Source organism: Cyprinus carpio, chromosome B6 (genome assembly GCF_018340385.1).
Source record: "Cyprinus carpio isolate SPL01 chromosome B6, ASM1834038v1, whole genome shotgun sequence".
Classification (NCBI taxonomy): Eukaryota; Metazoa; Chordata; class Actinopteri; order Cypriniformes; family Cyprinidae; genus Cyprinus; species Cyprinus carpio.
The window spans coordinates 21,922,297-21,938,235 of record NC_056602.1 but is presented as its reverse complement, the minus strand read 5'-3'; the positions used below and the strand labels follow the sequence as shown (position 1 = coordinate 21,938,235).

The following is a 15,939-nucleotide window of genomic DNA, read 5'->3' as shown; positions in this document are numbered from 1 at the left end:
GTTGTGTCAGGAGTAGGGTTAGGCCATAGAGAAAATATCACTAACCCGTTATAAAAACTATGGGAGTCTATGAGATGTGCTCACTAATACAGTAAAACCTGTGTGATATCATTATATTTCCTGCTTTCAGGAAATAATCTGTTGTACAAGGACCGAAGACAGACAAACGTATTGATGTAAATGTCTAAGTATCGGCTGTACAGAAAGCGTTTACTAACTAGTCAAACTTATTTCAAAAGTGGAACCCTTGTTCGCTTGATCCGATCCTGTACGAACATTAGTAATGAAGAACTTAACTGTATAATAGAAATAGTGGGTAGAAAGGCTATATTAGTAGGGTTGTCAAAACGACGGGACTTGGTGGTCCAAAAATGATCTCTAATTAGTCAGGCATGATTAGTTGCTACAAAATGTATTTTAAATTAAACCGTTTCTAAAGTTCTATACTCTGTTGCAGAAGAATCACATTATCACGTGATACTGGTTGCTTTTCTCACCGCTTCTCGGAATGGACCAACCACAGTTGTTATTGTTTAATCTGGATGAGGCACTCTGTAGTTTGTTTGAGATTGCTGGTGCAAATTTGGAATTTATGTCAGAATCTTTTTAATTATCGATTTATTTTTTATAGAATACTGTTTTTAGGGTTCAAATATCCTCAGCGGCACAAAATAACCACTGAGATTTAAATGCGTTTCAGTGTCAGATTCGGCTTTTTGAGCCTCCAGGCGCCCCCTAGAGGAAAATAACTTTATTGACTTTTTTTTTGTTTTGTTTCTGTGTCATTTTTTAACCCCTAGGAGTTGTGTGTCATTCATAGACTGTATAAAATCAGGGTGTCATCCCTATTATCAGAGCATACATAAGACCTGTCGGTGATGCGAGGGCCAGTGCGTTGGGTGTTATGGGATGTGAAGGACACTCTGTTAAAAGTCCGGCGCTCGGTTGGAGAGCAGTACTGCAGCGAAGCAGAGCGAGCAGGACTCAAGCTGCCAGCTGCTGCCAGCCAGGTGTGGTGGACTGGACTAGTGAGGGACACTTTTGCCCAGTGTGCGGTAGATGACACTGCTTTACTGGATAGACTAGTCAACAACCTTTATCACAACTTTTGTGGACCAGAAAACTGGGAGGTAAGGGATATTTGACTTCTCAGATATGTTAGCCTTTAAAATAGTATTTTTGTTTTTTTTTCAAACTCAGTATTTTAAGCGGTTTTTATTACTAATTCCAGAATCCCCTGCAGGGGGCGCTTGTTCACTACACATCTCCATTGCCAGTTATTTCTTGTCTTCAAAAATGACTAATTGAAATAGTTTCAATGTAGGCAGGTACATACTGTTATGTTGAAGTATGCTACACTGACTTTAAAATGAGGAAGATGGATTTTTACAAATTTCAAATTGTGTCCCCATCAGGTGTTTCCTGATTCTTATAGCACCCTCGAGTTCTGCACCGCTTTAGGACTCAAGCAAGGCGTAGTGTCCAACTTTGACAAGCGTTTGGAAGGGATCCTGAGAGGATGTGGACTTCTCACTCACTTCTCATTTCTCCTGACCTCAGAAGAAGCTGGGGTTGCTAAACCAGACCCTGCCATTTTTACCCAGGCACTGGTACGGTGTGGTGTTCCAGCCTCCAGTGTAGTTCACGTTGGGGACCATTATGTGAAGGACTACCTAACCTCACGCTCATTGGGTATTCAAGGTTACCTGCTTGACAGACAAGACTGTCATGAGCACCTTGATGTTCCTCCACAGCGTAGATTACACAGCCTAGATGAACTACCAGCTCGATTAAAACAGAATGCAGACTGAAGAGTGCACACATTTTATCCAGTGCAGCTGATGATTATGTAATGTTGCTGCAGGGTTAAACTAATTTTTAAATGGACCATATTTTTTCCAGATGCACGTTTCATATGATGGAACACAAGATGTAAGCTGAAACATCAGAATATGGGACTGGAAAATAAAAAATCTGGTCCTTTTAGAAGTTTAGATTTAATAAAATCGTAATATACTGTCAATACATTATTTTATTGTTAATCTGCCAATAAATTATATATTGTTTGTGAAAATTGTCTGATTGTTATCCACTCATTTGTAGATATATCATCTGGTAAAATACTGGTCAGATAGAAGTCATGAAATATAAAGGTTTGTCTGATAGTCTCTCACTCTCTCTCTCTCTATGAAGAGTTTATTTGCAAAAACAGATAACTCCATTTTTTACATTTTCAAAACAAAAAATTATTTTTGAAAATTCTTAAAAATGGATCTGTTTTTGCATATCAACTTTTCATATAACTCTCACTAATAATAAATTGATTAGGATGTGTATATAGATTATTAAATTAATCTATATAAAACGCATTAAATGTCTAGTGGACTGAATGAGGGACATTATCACTTTAATTTGGTGTGACAGTTGATTTTTGTGTTTTCTTGTTGTTCATATAATATGATGTGAAGAGAAAAAAATTTTTTTTATAATAATATTGTTTTTTGTTTATTTTGGCCGAATCAGAATATATTTTTTTCAGTGAAATGTTCAGATAATAATATTAAAAACAATAGGGGGAGTTTCTGTAGAGAGCTGATATCATTGTGTCAGTGCCGAGGCTGCTGTGGATGGATGGTGGAGAGGGAGATCACTTAACCCTCTTATTCCTCCTTAATCTGCTCCAGCAGATACCAGCTATGGTTGGACATTAAAAGACTGACAAACTGGGGCTAAAATGAGAATGGCAAAAAAATAAAATATGAAGATGATTACGCTCTTCAATTATTGTGGAATTTGCATACGATGAGAAGATTATGAAATGAGGGCAAACACCAGCAGGACACAGACAGTGAATTTCCATGTGCCCGTACAGAGTTGCTGTTCCCTGAGTGCTTCCTCAGGCGATGTTCACATAATCAACAACTGGAATACATCCTCTCTTTTGTGTGTCTACTTCGCTGCTCTGTAAGTGTGTTGTGTATATCGCTGGAGTTCCCTCAGCAGAGCGCTTAAAACAAAGCTGGCTTTAGAGGCTCAGCCAGTCGGCTATGAGGGGCTGTGCTGCAATCCAATTGAAAAACTTAATGGGATTGGGAAACCCCATCAACGGAGTTTCGTGGTAGAAGAAGAAAGGGAGAGGAGATCGAGGTTAAGATGAAATATGCAAAATACAGATGGAAGGGGAAAAAAAATAAAGGCTCCAAAAGAAGAAAACAACCACTATTTCGGGTTCCCCAAAGAACCTTTCAGTGAACAGTTCTACTAAAGAACAATTTTATTTTTCTTGGTGTGAAGAGCATTTTAATCTAAACTTTAGGAACCTTTTGTGCTGTGGAAAAGTTCCATGGATGTTAAAGGTTCTTTACTGGCATCTATTTAGCAAGTAAGGGCTCCTTTCTGTGGCACTTGAGGGAAAAACTACTTGCTTTATAAATAATATAGAATAAAATATGTGGAAAGAATTGAAGGCAAAATAGAGTATGAGCACAAAGTAAATTACAAGCAAATAATTTAAAAAAAAAAGAAATACTCACGCAATGTCCATCACGCAGGCACTTTGCATCATGTGGTCACTCATGTGCAAGCTTAACTGCTCTCGGCCATGATCTCTAGGGACCTTCCCCTCATCTCACAAAAGGTTTAGCCAAACAAACAAATAAATAAATTGGCAAGTAAGTAAATAAAAGAGCTGAGCTTTACCCACAGCAAAAAGAGCACTCTGGCTCTTTGTTTGGCCCTTTTAAAATATTCAGATGATGGAGGATACATATGGACATAGCGGTTTATAACTTGGCAAGGAGGAAGAGTGTGCTTCATAAAAGTTTGATGAAATGAGAAATTATGATAGGTAAGAAAGAATCAGGTCCAGTCCAAGATTTGCTGCACTTTGTGATATTTGGAAAAATATGCAAACTTAGACAAAGAGCTCAAAACACTCAACAAAATGTCATACAGTCAAGCATGTGACAGTCTTATTGGAATCATCTAACTCTTATCTTCATGCTTGACTGATGATCAGTGATAGTCAAGAAAACACGTCATTCTCCATACACAGAACAACCAAAATAATATTCCCACACATTATTTACAAAGCATTTTTCCCAACATGAAACAAGACAGGATTTTAAAGAGAACGACAGATGGTGTTTACAGTATATCATACATAAATGTCAGTCAATAAGCAGTTAACCAGGTTTAAACAGGATTCAGTTGGAACAGAGCAAGAGATCATTACACTAAGCATCATCTCTAGTCTAAGGCCAATTCATCTGTTAGTCTAGGAGTGTGACATCATCATAACGGATGACTGCAATTCCACATCTGGAAATTATGCAATGACTGCATGTTACAAAACTGTTCAGTCCGAAATGTCCAATGCTTACGTTACCTTTTTAACCAAAGTAAAGACCAATACAAAACAAAAAAAAACATTACATTTGATATATCTGAGGTTTAACACTCAATTACATACATTTTCTTTTCTGTCATTGCACTCTTATTCACTCATTTTTCATGAATTTTATAAGCAGTCCTTATACAATCAATCAAAAAAATTTTTAGCTTATATAATAAATGTTTATAATTAAGATACATGTCAGGATCAGCCACACAGATCAATAAATAAACCTACATCAATAATCCTCAATCTGTTCTTTCATGCTGATCAAAATCATTCACATAGACAATAACTCAAATGTTGCCCATACTAACAGCCTAAGTGTTTAATTTATCACTTGGATGACTTTTGGGATTATTATATCAAATATTTCATGAATCTTCACACAGTGATCAGACTTCAGTAAATGCCTCCACGATCTCATAACAGAACACGGCCAAATCTAAGCCAACCAAATCATTTTTCATCATCGTTTTTTTTTTTTACTAGATCAGTCATTTACCAGCTTCCGAGAAGGTTTTTGATTGGATACATTGGAAACATACAATGGCATATTTGTACCAACACCACATTTTGACATTCCAAAATAAAGATATATAAACCCTCTGACCTTAAGGGTCAATAAACATTTGCTTTATATCATGAGATTGGCAAAAGTTTGGGGACAGATAACACAATGAGAACAAAATCAACATATGGATTAAAATATTTCAGTGTAAAAGTTTCCATATATCTTATAAGCATACGTTAATAAGGACAATGTGCATCAAATTGAACAATATCAATAATGATTTGAGCCTCTGTATGCGTATGTGTGCCCCAATAAACATGATAATGGTGCACTTTAGGATACAGTGAAGTGTTTTATTCCTCAAGTGAGTTATTCCACAAACATCAATCATGGAAAACAAAAGTGTAGATCTAAGGGTGTGTTTGAAATGTACATCACACAAGTGCACAGTGAAATATGTGTAATTATTTGATCAGACATACATGCATCCAATCATACCATATGTGAACATGCAGATGTTATGTGATGTCATACCGTGACTAAAAATGTGACCATACTGAGGCTCCATTTACCCTACTGATGTTGACAAATCTTTGATAGCACATTATATGAACAAGCACTTTTTGTGCATGAAGAAAATATTGTGTTGGATTTGTGAATCTATGCATAACTTCAAGTTACATGTCAAAATTGTGATTTTTTCCCCCATACATTTCCAATACTTTTATTAAAAAACATAAAAAATTTAAAAGTGTTATAATGTGTAAAAGATATTATTTGTCCCTCAGAGCCAGCTAAAGTGTCTCATGTTTGCTGTTAATCTATGAAAAGTTGTTTACGATTTTTTCAATCAACACTATAAGGAGATCAAGCTAAAATAAATTGGCAAAAGATTCCGTTATAGTTTTAATATTACTATGCTACCTGACTGACTTAAATGTTATCTCCCATTATTTATCCATTAACGTGATACAGAAAATAATGTGATATTATATCCTTGTTAAAAAGTACATATTAAACTACTTTTTAGTTAGTATCACATCCCATTAATGCCATATCATTAGTGTTTTGCTTATAATAACAGTATTTCAATAGACAAAAACTGGGAGATTGTTGTCTGATACATCTATAATGATATTTATAGCTTTAAGACAAGCTCTGTTAGTAAGAATGATTTCTCTAAAACCTCTCTCATTGTTTTCACTTTCAGATCAGTTTTTTGGCCATCGATCTTTACCTTATTCGAAATGGCCCCGTCTCTACATCACTGGATCCTGTAGTTGAGTTCCATGTAGCTTGTTTGGAGTTCTTCTTTCAGAGTTTCTCAGTTTTTGAGTTCTATCTTTAACTCTTGCCATTGCTGTTGTTGTTCCAAAAATATCCTTTTTGGAATGACACAGTCTGTCTGAATGTAAAGTTCCATGTTTGATTGAGTTCTCCCACTGCCCACATCGAAATACTCTCAATACATGCTGCGCTTACCAGCTGTGCCAGTCTGAGAAACGCAGTCATAGTGAAGTCCAGGAGTAAGATGGAAGATTTTGTGGTCACATTTTTAAGAGAGCACCTGCGTGAGCTCCAGAAAACGCAGGTCAAACCACTGCATGAGAAAAAAATAAATGCATTAAGTCATTACAAGCCAGGTAGAAACCTTTTTGTTCACATAATTAGATTCTAGGAATGGGGAAGCAGAGGGGTTTGATCAAACTACTCCAAAACACTTTACAAATACCTTGTGCGTAAGGAACATTTTCTGATGAGATGAAAAGACAAGAAGATTGAAGTGGAAGAGAAAATTGACAAAACATACACATATGTAAGACAAACATGACACAGTGTTATACTTCATACTGATGACTAAAGCAAATGTATTTGAAAATGTTCTATCTAACAATTAGAAGTCCTTGACGATGCTGACAAAGTATGTGACAACGTCCTGTTGACAAATCTAATACTCTGTCAACAAGCATCACAGTGAGCAGACTACCAGAGATAACAGAGGGTATTTGTATGGACAAAATTCCAACAATTCCATTTCTAGTTGCGTAATTATGTCTGGGGATATTCAGTTCCTCCAGTGATTACATTTAATCCACCACTAAGACAAGGAACATATACTCACAACATTACATGAAATATGCTACCAGACTCAATTTTGATTAAATAAATGTGGCATGATTAGTATAAGAGACTTCTTCTTACAAAAAATAAAACGGTAAATAAGTAGGTGTGTCCAAACTGGCAGCGTTTATCTACATCTTTCACAATTCAAAGAAAAAAATGTAGAAGAACAGATTTCAATCTTTTTAACTTAATTATGAGTTAGACAAAAGAACCAATTAAAAGCACTGACACATTTTATGCCCTACACATTTAAAATAAAAGTTTATTAGCCTATGTTTCACTATGACCAACTTTTAGTCTCATGATCATTGACAGACTTAGGACAAAGTGACAACAGATGGCTAAACTAACAGCTTACACCCTTGAGCAAAGACAAATCGTAGGGCATTAAAAGTTAAAGGGGTCATCTGACTTTTACAAATTGTTTGAACTGAAATTTGTGTTGGCACTGTGTGTACACAACCACCCTATAATGATAAAAATCCACCTAGTGTTTTTTTTTTTGATATACTAAAATCTTTACCCCTTTCTCAAATCGAGCCGATCTCAGATGCCTGTCTTTGTGAAGTCACACAGACAGACCCCACCCACGATAGTTTGATTGACAGTAGCATTTCAGCACAGACTGGACTAGTGTCTTACCTTAAGCCCCGTTCACACTACAAGCAACATGTTACAGCAAAGCAAGACATTCACATTAATTTCGATGGGGAGCTGGTGATATTAATTTCAATGGAGAGCTGGCGGTTTCCATGGACACAAGTGACCGTTGGCGACCGGATGGGGCGTGTCCAGCGATTCAACTTTATGCAAATGAAGAGCGACTTTCAGGAGCGACAGCCAATAGGAAAGAAGACGTTAGAGCTCATGTGATCATTCTCCTCTAAGCACAGTAGATAAACATACGCAATTGAAGAAAGTAATTTCTATTTCTTATTCATTTTTGTTTGCATGTAGGGATTTAATTTAGATTTAGATTATATTTAGTCTTTTGCCTCCAAAATGTTTGTACTTAGCGGCAATAAACCTGATTCGCTGTCAAGGCAACCAATATCGAGAACCGAGGTTGCACTGAAAATAGTACAAGGTACCAGGTACTGTACCCAGTGGAAAACCCCCCAAAAGTGAACCACACCGAACCGTACCATGCAGTGGAAAAGTGCCATAAATGCATCTATCTTTGCAGCGAATCATTGGTGATCCAGCTTCACCAACAAAAAAAAGTAAGTATAAAGTTTTTTAATGAATCATTGCAAATTGCCTTTGTGCTAATTAGCAAATTTCACAATGAATACGGCTAAAGTAAACAGTCTCTCTGAGAGCGGCTCGGAAGAGAGGGGCGGGGTCAACAGAGCTCATTAACATTTAAAGGAAAATGCTACAAAACGGCTTGCTCTGAAAAGAGACGTTTTTGACAGGGGGAAAAAGGTGTTTTTTTTACACTACCACTGATAAATTTTAACCAAACTATGTTACAGACTTTTCATTAAGACCCTAAAGAATCATATCAACTTGTGCATCCGATGACCCCTTTAAAGGCCTCACACATTTGCTGGTCTCGGTATGCAAACACCCCGTTGCTGATCATAATTAGACACCGCATGACACTTAACACATGACACTACAGCTCAGAAAAGTTGTGTAAAAATGGAAATGTAGCACCAGAATACCTGTTTCTGAGTGACAGCAGGATGTCCCACCCGTCAAAATACTCCTAGGCTTCTCCGACCAACATGAAATGGTGTTACCTCGCCCACAACCACCCCGTCTCCACCAACAACTAGAGAGACAATGTGTGAACTCTATAAATGACCTCTTTCTCCTTCCACAAAAAACTGTACTGCACAGTTAATTCAACAAAGACAGATATAAATCCAAACAAATGGGAAATTACGATATATTCCGGAATACATAATCAGATTCCAAAAATGGAGTGCTTGTAATTTGATTTTATTACATTCTAAAATGCTTTCAATGTTTTCAACATTGATAATAATAAGAAATTTTTCTTGAGCATTAAGTTAGCATATTAGAATGATTTGTGAAGGATCATGTGACACTGAAGACTGAAGTAATGACATCTTTGCCTTAACAGTAATAAATTACATTTTAAAGTGTATTAAAATAGAAAATAGCTCTTTTAAATTGCAATCATATTTCACTATATTACTGTTTTACTGTATTTTTGATTAAAAAAGTTCATATTTAATACAGATAAATGAGTAAATTTAAATGTGAGCTAAATGAATAATACTCACTTTAGTAAAGTGCAGAGCAGCATGAGTAGAACACTGCCCACCACACACAACACCAGCATGGTGGCCACGGTCTGCTGCCTGTGGTTAGACGCCACCACAGCCAAGAGATCTGCATGTTCGCATCGCATACCCACAAAGCCAGGATGACATCTACACAAACAAGGCTGACTTATTATAATTGAAAAAGAAGGCTTTATAAAAATAAAGCCAAATATGAAAATATGCATGGGAAAACAGTATATTCAACAGATGTCAGTAAAGGCATTTAATTCCAAAATGAGGAATCTGCCAGTATCATGTTCATAAAACAATCAAATTGACTACAATTCATTTGACATTTTGTGGTGAACTATTGACATACGGATGTGGACAAAGAGAAAACAATAAATTCCCTGACAACATTAGGACTCCTACCAACACAGGTACCTGTACCAATACACAAGGACCAAGATTTGAAAACTGCTATTCTGCCACATTTATACACAGAAACACAATTTAGAACAAAACTTAAAGGACAACTTAACCAAAATGCTGTCATTTATCCAAGTCAGTCAGCAATCAAAATGCATGTCAGTCCGTTTAGCTTGTTTGTTTTTTTAATCTGACCTCAACTACAATCATAGTGATCAAGATTCAAGGCATCTGATTTCATATAAAAAACTGCTGTAGCAATGCTGACAGAGACAGCATTAAATAAAACAGCACTTATCCAGTCTCTATACCCTATAGCAACTAAAAATAAAATGGCAGAAAATAAGACTGCTTGAACATATAGATCTGTTTTGATTGATGGAAAACGGACTGTTGTTAATTATCAAATTTGAATAAATGAAACTAATGTGAACATTGGATTGTTAACACACTAGGGGTAGTCAGAACGCAGGAAAAATACATGGAAAAAAAATTCATATTCAGTTTGAAAAAAGACGATCTTAGAACTTACACACATGCAGGTGTTTCCTCCAGTATGAGAAAGCGGCATGTGCCATGAAAACAGAAGTGGCTATGGGAGTCCGGGCAGTCATCGAAGTGAGAGTGGACAGCGGCTGCTATAAATTCTTCAAGAACAGAATAAACAGAAGCTGGGTTTAATACGGACATAAATAACAATTGCTTGTTTAATAAAATATACATAAAGATCTATGCAAGAATTACTTAAAAATGTCTTTGCAAATGTTATTCCTAATGGCTAATAATAATACCACTGCCCATTAACTCAGTTCTATCATGACAACTCTCAGAAGATTTTAGCATGGTGATGGATATGACAATGTTAATGTATCTGGTCTTGGCAGAACAGATCTGCTACGCTGCTGAATTGCTGCTGCTGTTGGTTATTGCTGTTGTTGTAGATTATTGCTGCTGCTGCTGCCACGTAAGTACAGGAACTTGCTACTGCCAATACAGTGCTGTGAGTATTTAAGATATACTGCTGATGCACAAGCAGCATTTTTAATAAATAGTAGCAGATCTATACAGGTGGAGCTGGGGAAGGTGGAGGGTTTCAGAGCAAATATACCTGGACACACCAAGCCGACTGTTGTTGCGTTAACTGTCCATATCAGCAGCTATAAATAGTATATGTTCGCCATTCAAAAGGAGAAACCAAAACTAGGATATACCCAGATATACGAAACGTAAACAAATGTATTCATTTTATATAAAATATTTATTTTAAGCGGCTCATGTTGTTATGAAAATATTCACATAATGGAATGCTTGGGAAAGATCAAGTAGCATTAGAACAACCTTCTGTCTGTGCCACCTTCATTTACTTACTCGTTTTCATCACTTTTGCTTTATTCTCGGGCACTGATTGTTCGCTAAACTGAGCATCAAATCAGAGTTCTCACTTGCACCAACATGTTGAATCAGGCAAACTGCCACCGACATGAACACAACAAACAAACTAGCCCGACAGACGCTCACCGATGGCCGACCGTCGGCTTGGTGTGTCCCAGGCTTAAAAGCATGCTGCGAAATGCTCTGGTGGATCCCAACCAGCTATTTAAATGTAAAGCAGCAAGCTTTTTGGCTGTGTATACAACATGAACCAATCAGATTATGCCCAGTAATTTAAAACTGTGAAAATTATCATTTTACATTAACGACCCATCAGCCTGCGCCATCTAGAGTTTCATGGCAGAACTTGGCATTTCATCATAAATTTGTGAACAACACATAAGATTACTACATCATTACTGACCCCACTTTAACACTTTATCTACTAATATTACATTTCCCGCCTTTATTATCATCAAGGCTAGAGCCAAATTAGTGATGTTTTGTGGAAGGCACTGGTGGAATCTGAAGAAGTGGAAGGAAGAAAAGAAAATCCAAGTTCTCAGCCAATCAGAATTACAGGATTTTATATATATATTTATGATTTATTTATATATAATAATTTATTTTATATCTGGAAGATCACAGTCCTTTAGATTTTATTTTTTCAAGACTCTCCAGTTTCTCAGACTATCCTCCCTAAGGTGCAGTTTTGATCTAAAGAAAGTACAAAAGCAGACATAGTGCAACACAAGAAAAAGCAAGACTTAGCTAGGACTTCCGGTCAAGATCTGAAGGGCTTTCTTGAAATTGACAGATTCCCGTTTCTAATCATTGTGAGCTTTGTCTACAGGATAAAAACTGTCTGGAGTATAATGAATAAAAAAAAAAATCTATTTTTAATGGACAATGACTAAAATCTTCTGTCTTTGTTTTAGCAGCCTACTTATGTACCATGTGTCAATGACTAAAATCTTCTGTCTTTGTTTTTGAATCTTAATTTTTTTTTTTTTTTCCACTTCTAGTTTTAAAACGCAGTCCAAAGAAAATACTTCAAGTTGTGATGAAACATAAATAACAACATATTTCTTGCGTATTCTAGCACACATCTAAGTGTAAAAGATTATCAAAAAGAACAAATGTAGGATGGGGGGTTGGTTCTATCCATCGGTTGTTGATAGGATTTTGAGATGTGGCCATTGCACTGAAAAATGAATACACTATTGCAGTTGATTGTTGAAGGGCAGGGTTAGCAGACAAAATTATTGGGGGTGTCTGGCATACATCACTATAAAGAAGTCTGTCATTTTCATGGGAAGATCAAATTTTGACACATTGATTAAACATTACAAGGACAAAAAAGAAGTCAAAAAGAAAAAACATATACATGGATGAATAATTCACAATAGGATCTATATCTGTCAACCTTAGAAAAAGTTGACAAGCTCTAGAAGTCAAACTAATTATTATATAATTATATAATGCAGTCTATCATTTAATATCTACGAATTCTTATTGAGAAAAGATTTCATTGGATTTCAGTCTATGAAAGCCAAAATGAGCTGAGCATAAAGGAAAAGTCAGACAGAGCATACTTTTTACACGTGTAGTAGTAGTGGTTGTCGTCGTGCTGGTGGTTGTTGTTGTGGTAGTGGTGGTAGTTGTTGTTGTGGTGGTTGCAATGGTTGTTGTTGAGGTAGAATTATCTTGCACCTGCCCATAGGTAAAAAGGGAGCCTACAAATCAAACACAGCAGCACATATTAAAAAAAAGTACTACAATGAAACTCTAATATTGTTGAGAACAGCTAAGTAGGTTAGGATGAGGTGTTCAAAACTATTCAAATAACTGCTACTGACTCTGTGAAATCTAGTATTGTGAACACCTTACCCAAATGTGAAAATGAGGATCCAACAAAGCCAAAAATTGCCAGACTCATGACCGTTACAGCAATGAGAAAACAGCGGAACAACAGCATCACACACTAGAGAGAAAAAGGCTTGAGTGGCGTCCAGCGCAAATGAGAAATAGCTACTTAAAACCCACTTGCTTTAGACTCAGAGATCAATTAAAATGCCCTGGAACATCAGTGGGAGTAACTGACTTCTGACCTTCAGTCTATTTTAAGAGCTGCAAGAGAAAGACTGGGTTAAGATAAATTAAAGTGGATTTGTGATGCGGATCTCTCCGCATTCACAGGTAAGACACTGCCGAAGGAATCTTTGTCATGTGTGCTTAATTCACTCGTACATTTACAGAAAATGGCAGAACCACCACAAATCACAAAATGTATCACTCTGCTCCAAAAGTTACCTGCAAGACAGTTTTAAGGCATCATATATGCATAGATTTGCACTGCAATGAGCTCAGTGGAAAAAAAAAAAATCCAACATGACAGTTGAGTTTTTATTATATTTTATTATAAATAAACTTAATTTAATCAATACTGATTAATCAATACAAGTAAAGGCCACGCATACTGATACAACATCTGTCTAATGTTCATTCTTGTGCCACTAAAATGACTTGAAAGAGAGACTGGGCATGTTCTTATTCTTTGTGCACAGGGCCTTTATGAAAATCCCTGTTAAATGAGAGGGCATTGTGTTTCATTGCGAAGGAAAACTGCTCAGAAAAGCTCATCGGGTTACAATAATGTTTTAGTGTCCATATCCCATGCAGCAATAACAATTAAATCATAAATACATTGATAAATTGACTAGATTAAACTCTTGACGGAGCATTGTTAAATTGGACATATTTGCTGCATAAAAAGAGGACCAACCCCATTCTTCCTCCTTCACCCTTCATCAATCAATATTTAAAATAAAATATATGAATATTTAACAGAAAAATTAATTCCTGATAGTAAGCATTTCTTTCTTCTGTGGAACTGCTGGAACACAAAAGGTGATATTTTAAAGAATGCTGGAAACCAAATAGTTTTGGTGACCATTCACTTTCATTGTAAGGACAAAAAACACTGAGACATTTCTTAAAATATCTACATGTAAAGAAAATCACAAAGTTTTGGACCAAGATGAGAGTAAATAATTAATGACAGAAGTGAACCCTTAAACATCATTGTACGAAAACCACTTACTGAGATAATGGGATGCCTACTGAAAACCTTGCCTATCTGCTTGAAGAATATTGCTATACAGATACAATCCCTCAGTCATTAAAAGTAGCTATTTATGGGGCATGAAGTCAAATCCAATCTAATTTATTTGTAAAACTGTTTTCACAAGAAATTCGTACTGTTATGTCAATGCTTTACCATAGAGCATCCTGCATCAGGCAGGTTTAAAAATGCCCAGTCATGATGTAATGCATGAACATTTGCTTAATATTAAAAGCACAGAAAGCAACAAATTATGTCCAGCTGATTTTAAAGTTCCTTCAGTCTTTACAGACCTTCTCTCACTGAAACTGTTTGTGAGTTAAGAACGTGTCTTCATTGTAGAAACAAAGCCATAAAAGATGGACGCTAAAGAGTAGCTCTATATTTAAACTAAGCTCTGTTAACCTTGTTAATGACAGGAGCAAGACTCCTGAGCCAAAGAAGCTGCTAGACAAAAAAGGACAGTAAACCAGTTTCTTCAGTGCCTTGGATAAACACTGACAGCACATTCTTCATACTATCAAGCTAAAAATCTGTACAACAAAGCAGAATAATTATACAACATTAGTCTGTTCATTACTAATCATGAGAATGAACAGTGGGTGTCAGGAGAGAAGGGGAGCCCTAATATTATTGTTTTTAATACTGATGACTAGAGTGTCAAATCACGATTCTAACATTTTATATGTATATATATATATATATACATGTATATATGTATGTATATATGTATATATGTATATATATATATATATATTGTGTATAATATGTATATATATATATATATATATATATAAAACACTACTTGAAAATCACATGCACAACATAAAATAAGCTTTATCCACAGCTCTCAAATTCAATTCAACCTCTGAATGAAAAAGATTCTGATAGTTTGACTAAGTTTCCACTTGAGGCAATTATTTACATTTCAGTAACTTAATAAAAATAATGCCAGTTAATTAATTGAACGAACACAATATCAAACACTCTTACTCACCGGTGAGAAGGAATATTGTATCCCAAAAAGCACGATACATCATTATAAGGCGTTTATGTAACTTGCTGTTGAAGGATTTGCAGCGTCGTCTCTTATTTTAAATCTTATTTTATCTTTGCCGACATAAATGAAGGTACGCTCGTATTCTTTAGATGGGCCAATATTACTGACAGTCCGTTGAACAGGTTAGAAATCTGACTTCCATAGTAAAACTGTGTATGTCTTTCTTCATCGTTTCATGTGTCCTACTCGACAAAAGACGCCATGCGTCGACTCAAGTATTTTGAACTTGACGTCAAACTTGAGCAACGCCGTCTGACGTCATATGAAGCCCTAACTATATATATTTATTTCTAATTATAAAATAAAATCACAATAAAGATAAGCGGTAAAACATTGTTAACTACAAAACCACGTTATTAATAATCACTCCTAGCACAGAACTCTCTCCACAACCTTTTTTTCTCGATGTAAGTCATGTAATAATTATTTTTTCTTTTTTTTAAGTATGTAAAAAAAACTTGACTGCGTTGATATTCAGAGCTAACTACAGAGTGAATAAAGGTTTAAAATGGTTAAATTGTTAAACGTTTACTAGAAATGCGTGAGATACTTATTATTGGTCATGGTCATTTCTTTAGAGGGAGTAGGGTCCTGGTTACACTGACAGCATTTTATCTTTTATTTCTATTGTCATAAATGTTAGTGTGGCTTCTTCTAATCCACTCCCACAGGTAGCCATATTGC

The 15,939-nt window shown here is 35.8% G+C and overlaps 2 protein-coding genes across 7 annotated transcripts; one reads left to right on the top strand and one right to left on the bottom strand.

Moving 5' to 3' along the window:
• Positions 1-803: 803 nt before the first annotated feature.
• Positions 804-2,043, top strand: LOC109076242 (haloacid dehalogenase-like hydrolase domain-containing protein 3). The gene is made up of 2 exons (XM_042725187.1): positions 804-1,130; positions 1,416-2,043. The coding sequence occupies exons 1-2, from the start codon at positions 879-881 to the stop codon at positions 1,809-1,811; spliced, it is 648 nt and encodes a 215-aa protein (XP_042581121.1). The 5' UTR covers positions 804-878; the 3' UTR covers positions 1,812-2,043.
• A 1,832-nt stretch (positions 2,044-3,875) lies between these two features.
• tgfa (transforming growth factor, alpha) lies at positions 3,876-15,582 on the bottom strand. 6 transcript variants are annotated; one of them, XR_006155031.1, is made up of 9 exons: positions 15,193-15,580; positions 12,962-13,055; positions 12,667-12,807; positions 10,233-10,347; positions 9,290-9,439; positions 8,702-8,811; positions 6,640-6,660; positions 6,390-6,507; positions 3,876-6,312 (listed from the first exon to the last, which is right to left on the bottom strand). XR_006155031.1 is itself a non-coding variant. In XM_042726279.1 (8 exons), exons 2-8 carry the CDS (start codon positions 13,047-13,049, stop codon positions 6,500-6,502), a joined length of 633 nt encoding a protein of 210 aa, XP_042582213.1. In that variant the 5' UTR covers positions 13,050-13,055; positions 15,193-15,580; the 3' UTR covers positions 3,876-6,499. The 6 variants fall into 6 exon arrangements, 4 of the variants coding, with proteins under 4 accessions (XP_042582213.1, XP_042582215.1, XP_042582211.1 ...); XR_006155032.1 differs by lacking the exon at positions 6,640-6,660 and having other exon boundaries at positions 15,193-15,573; XM_042726279.1 differs by having other exon boundaries at positions 3,876-6,507.
• Positions 15,583-15,939: the final 357 nt, after the last annotated feature.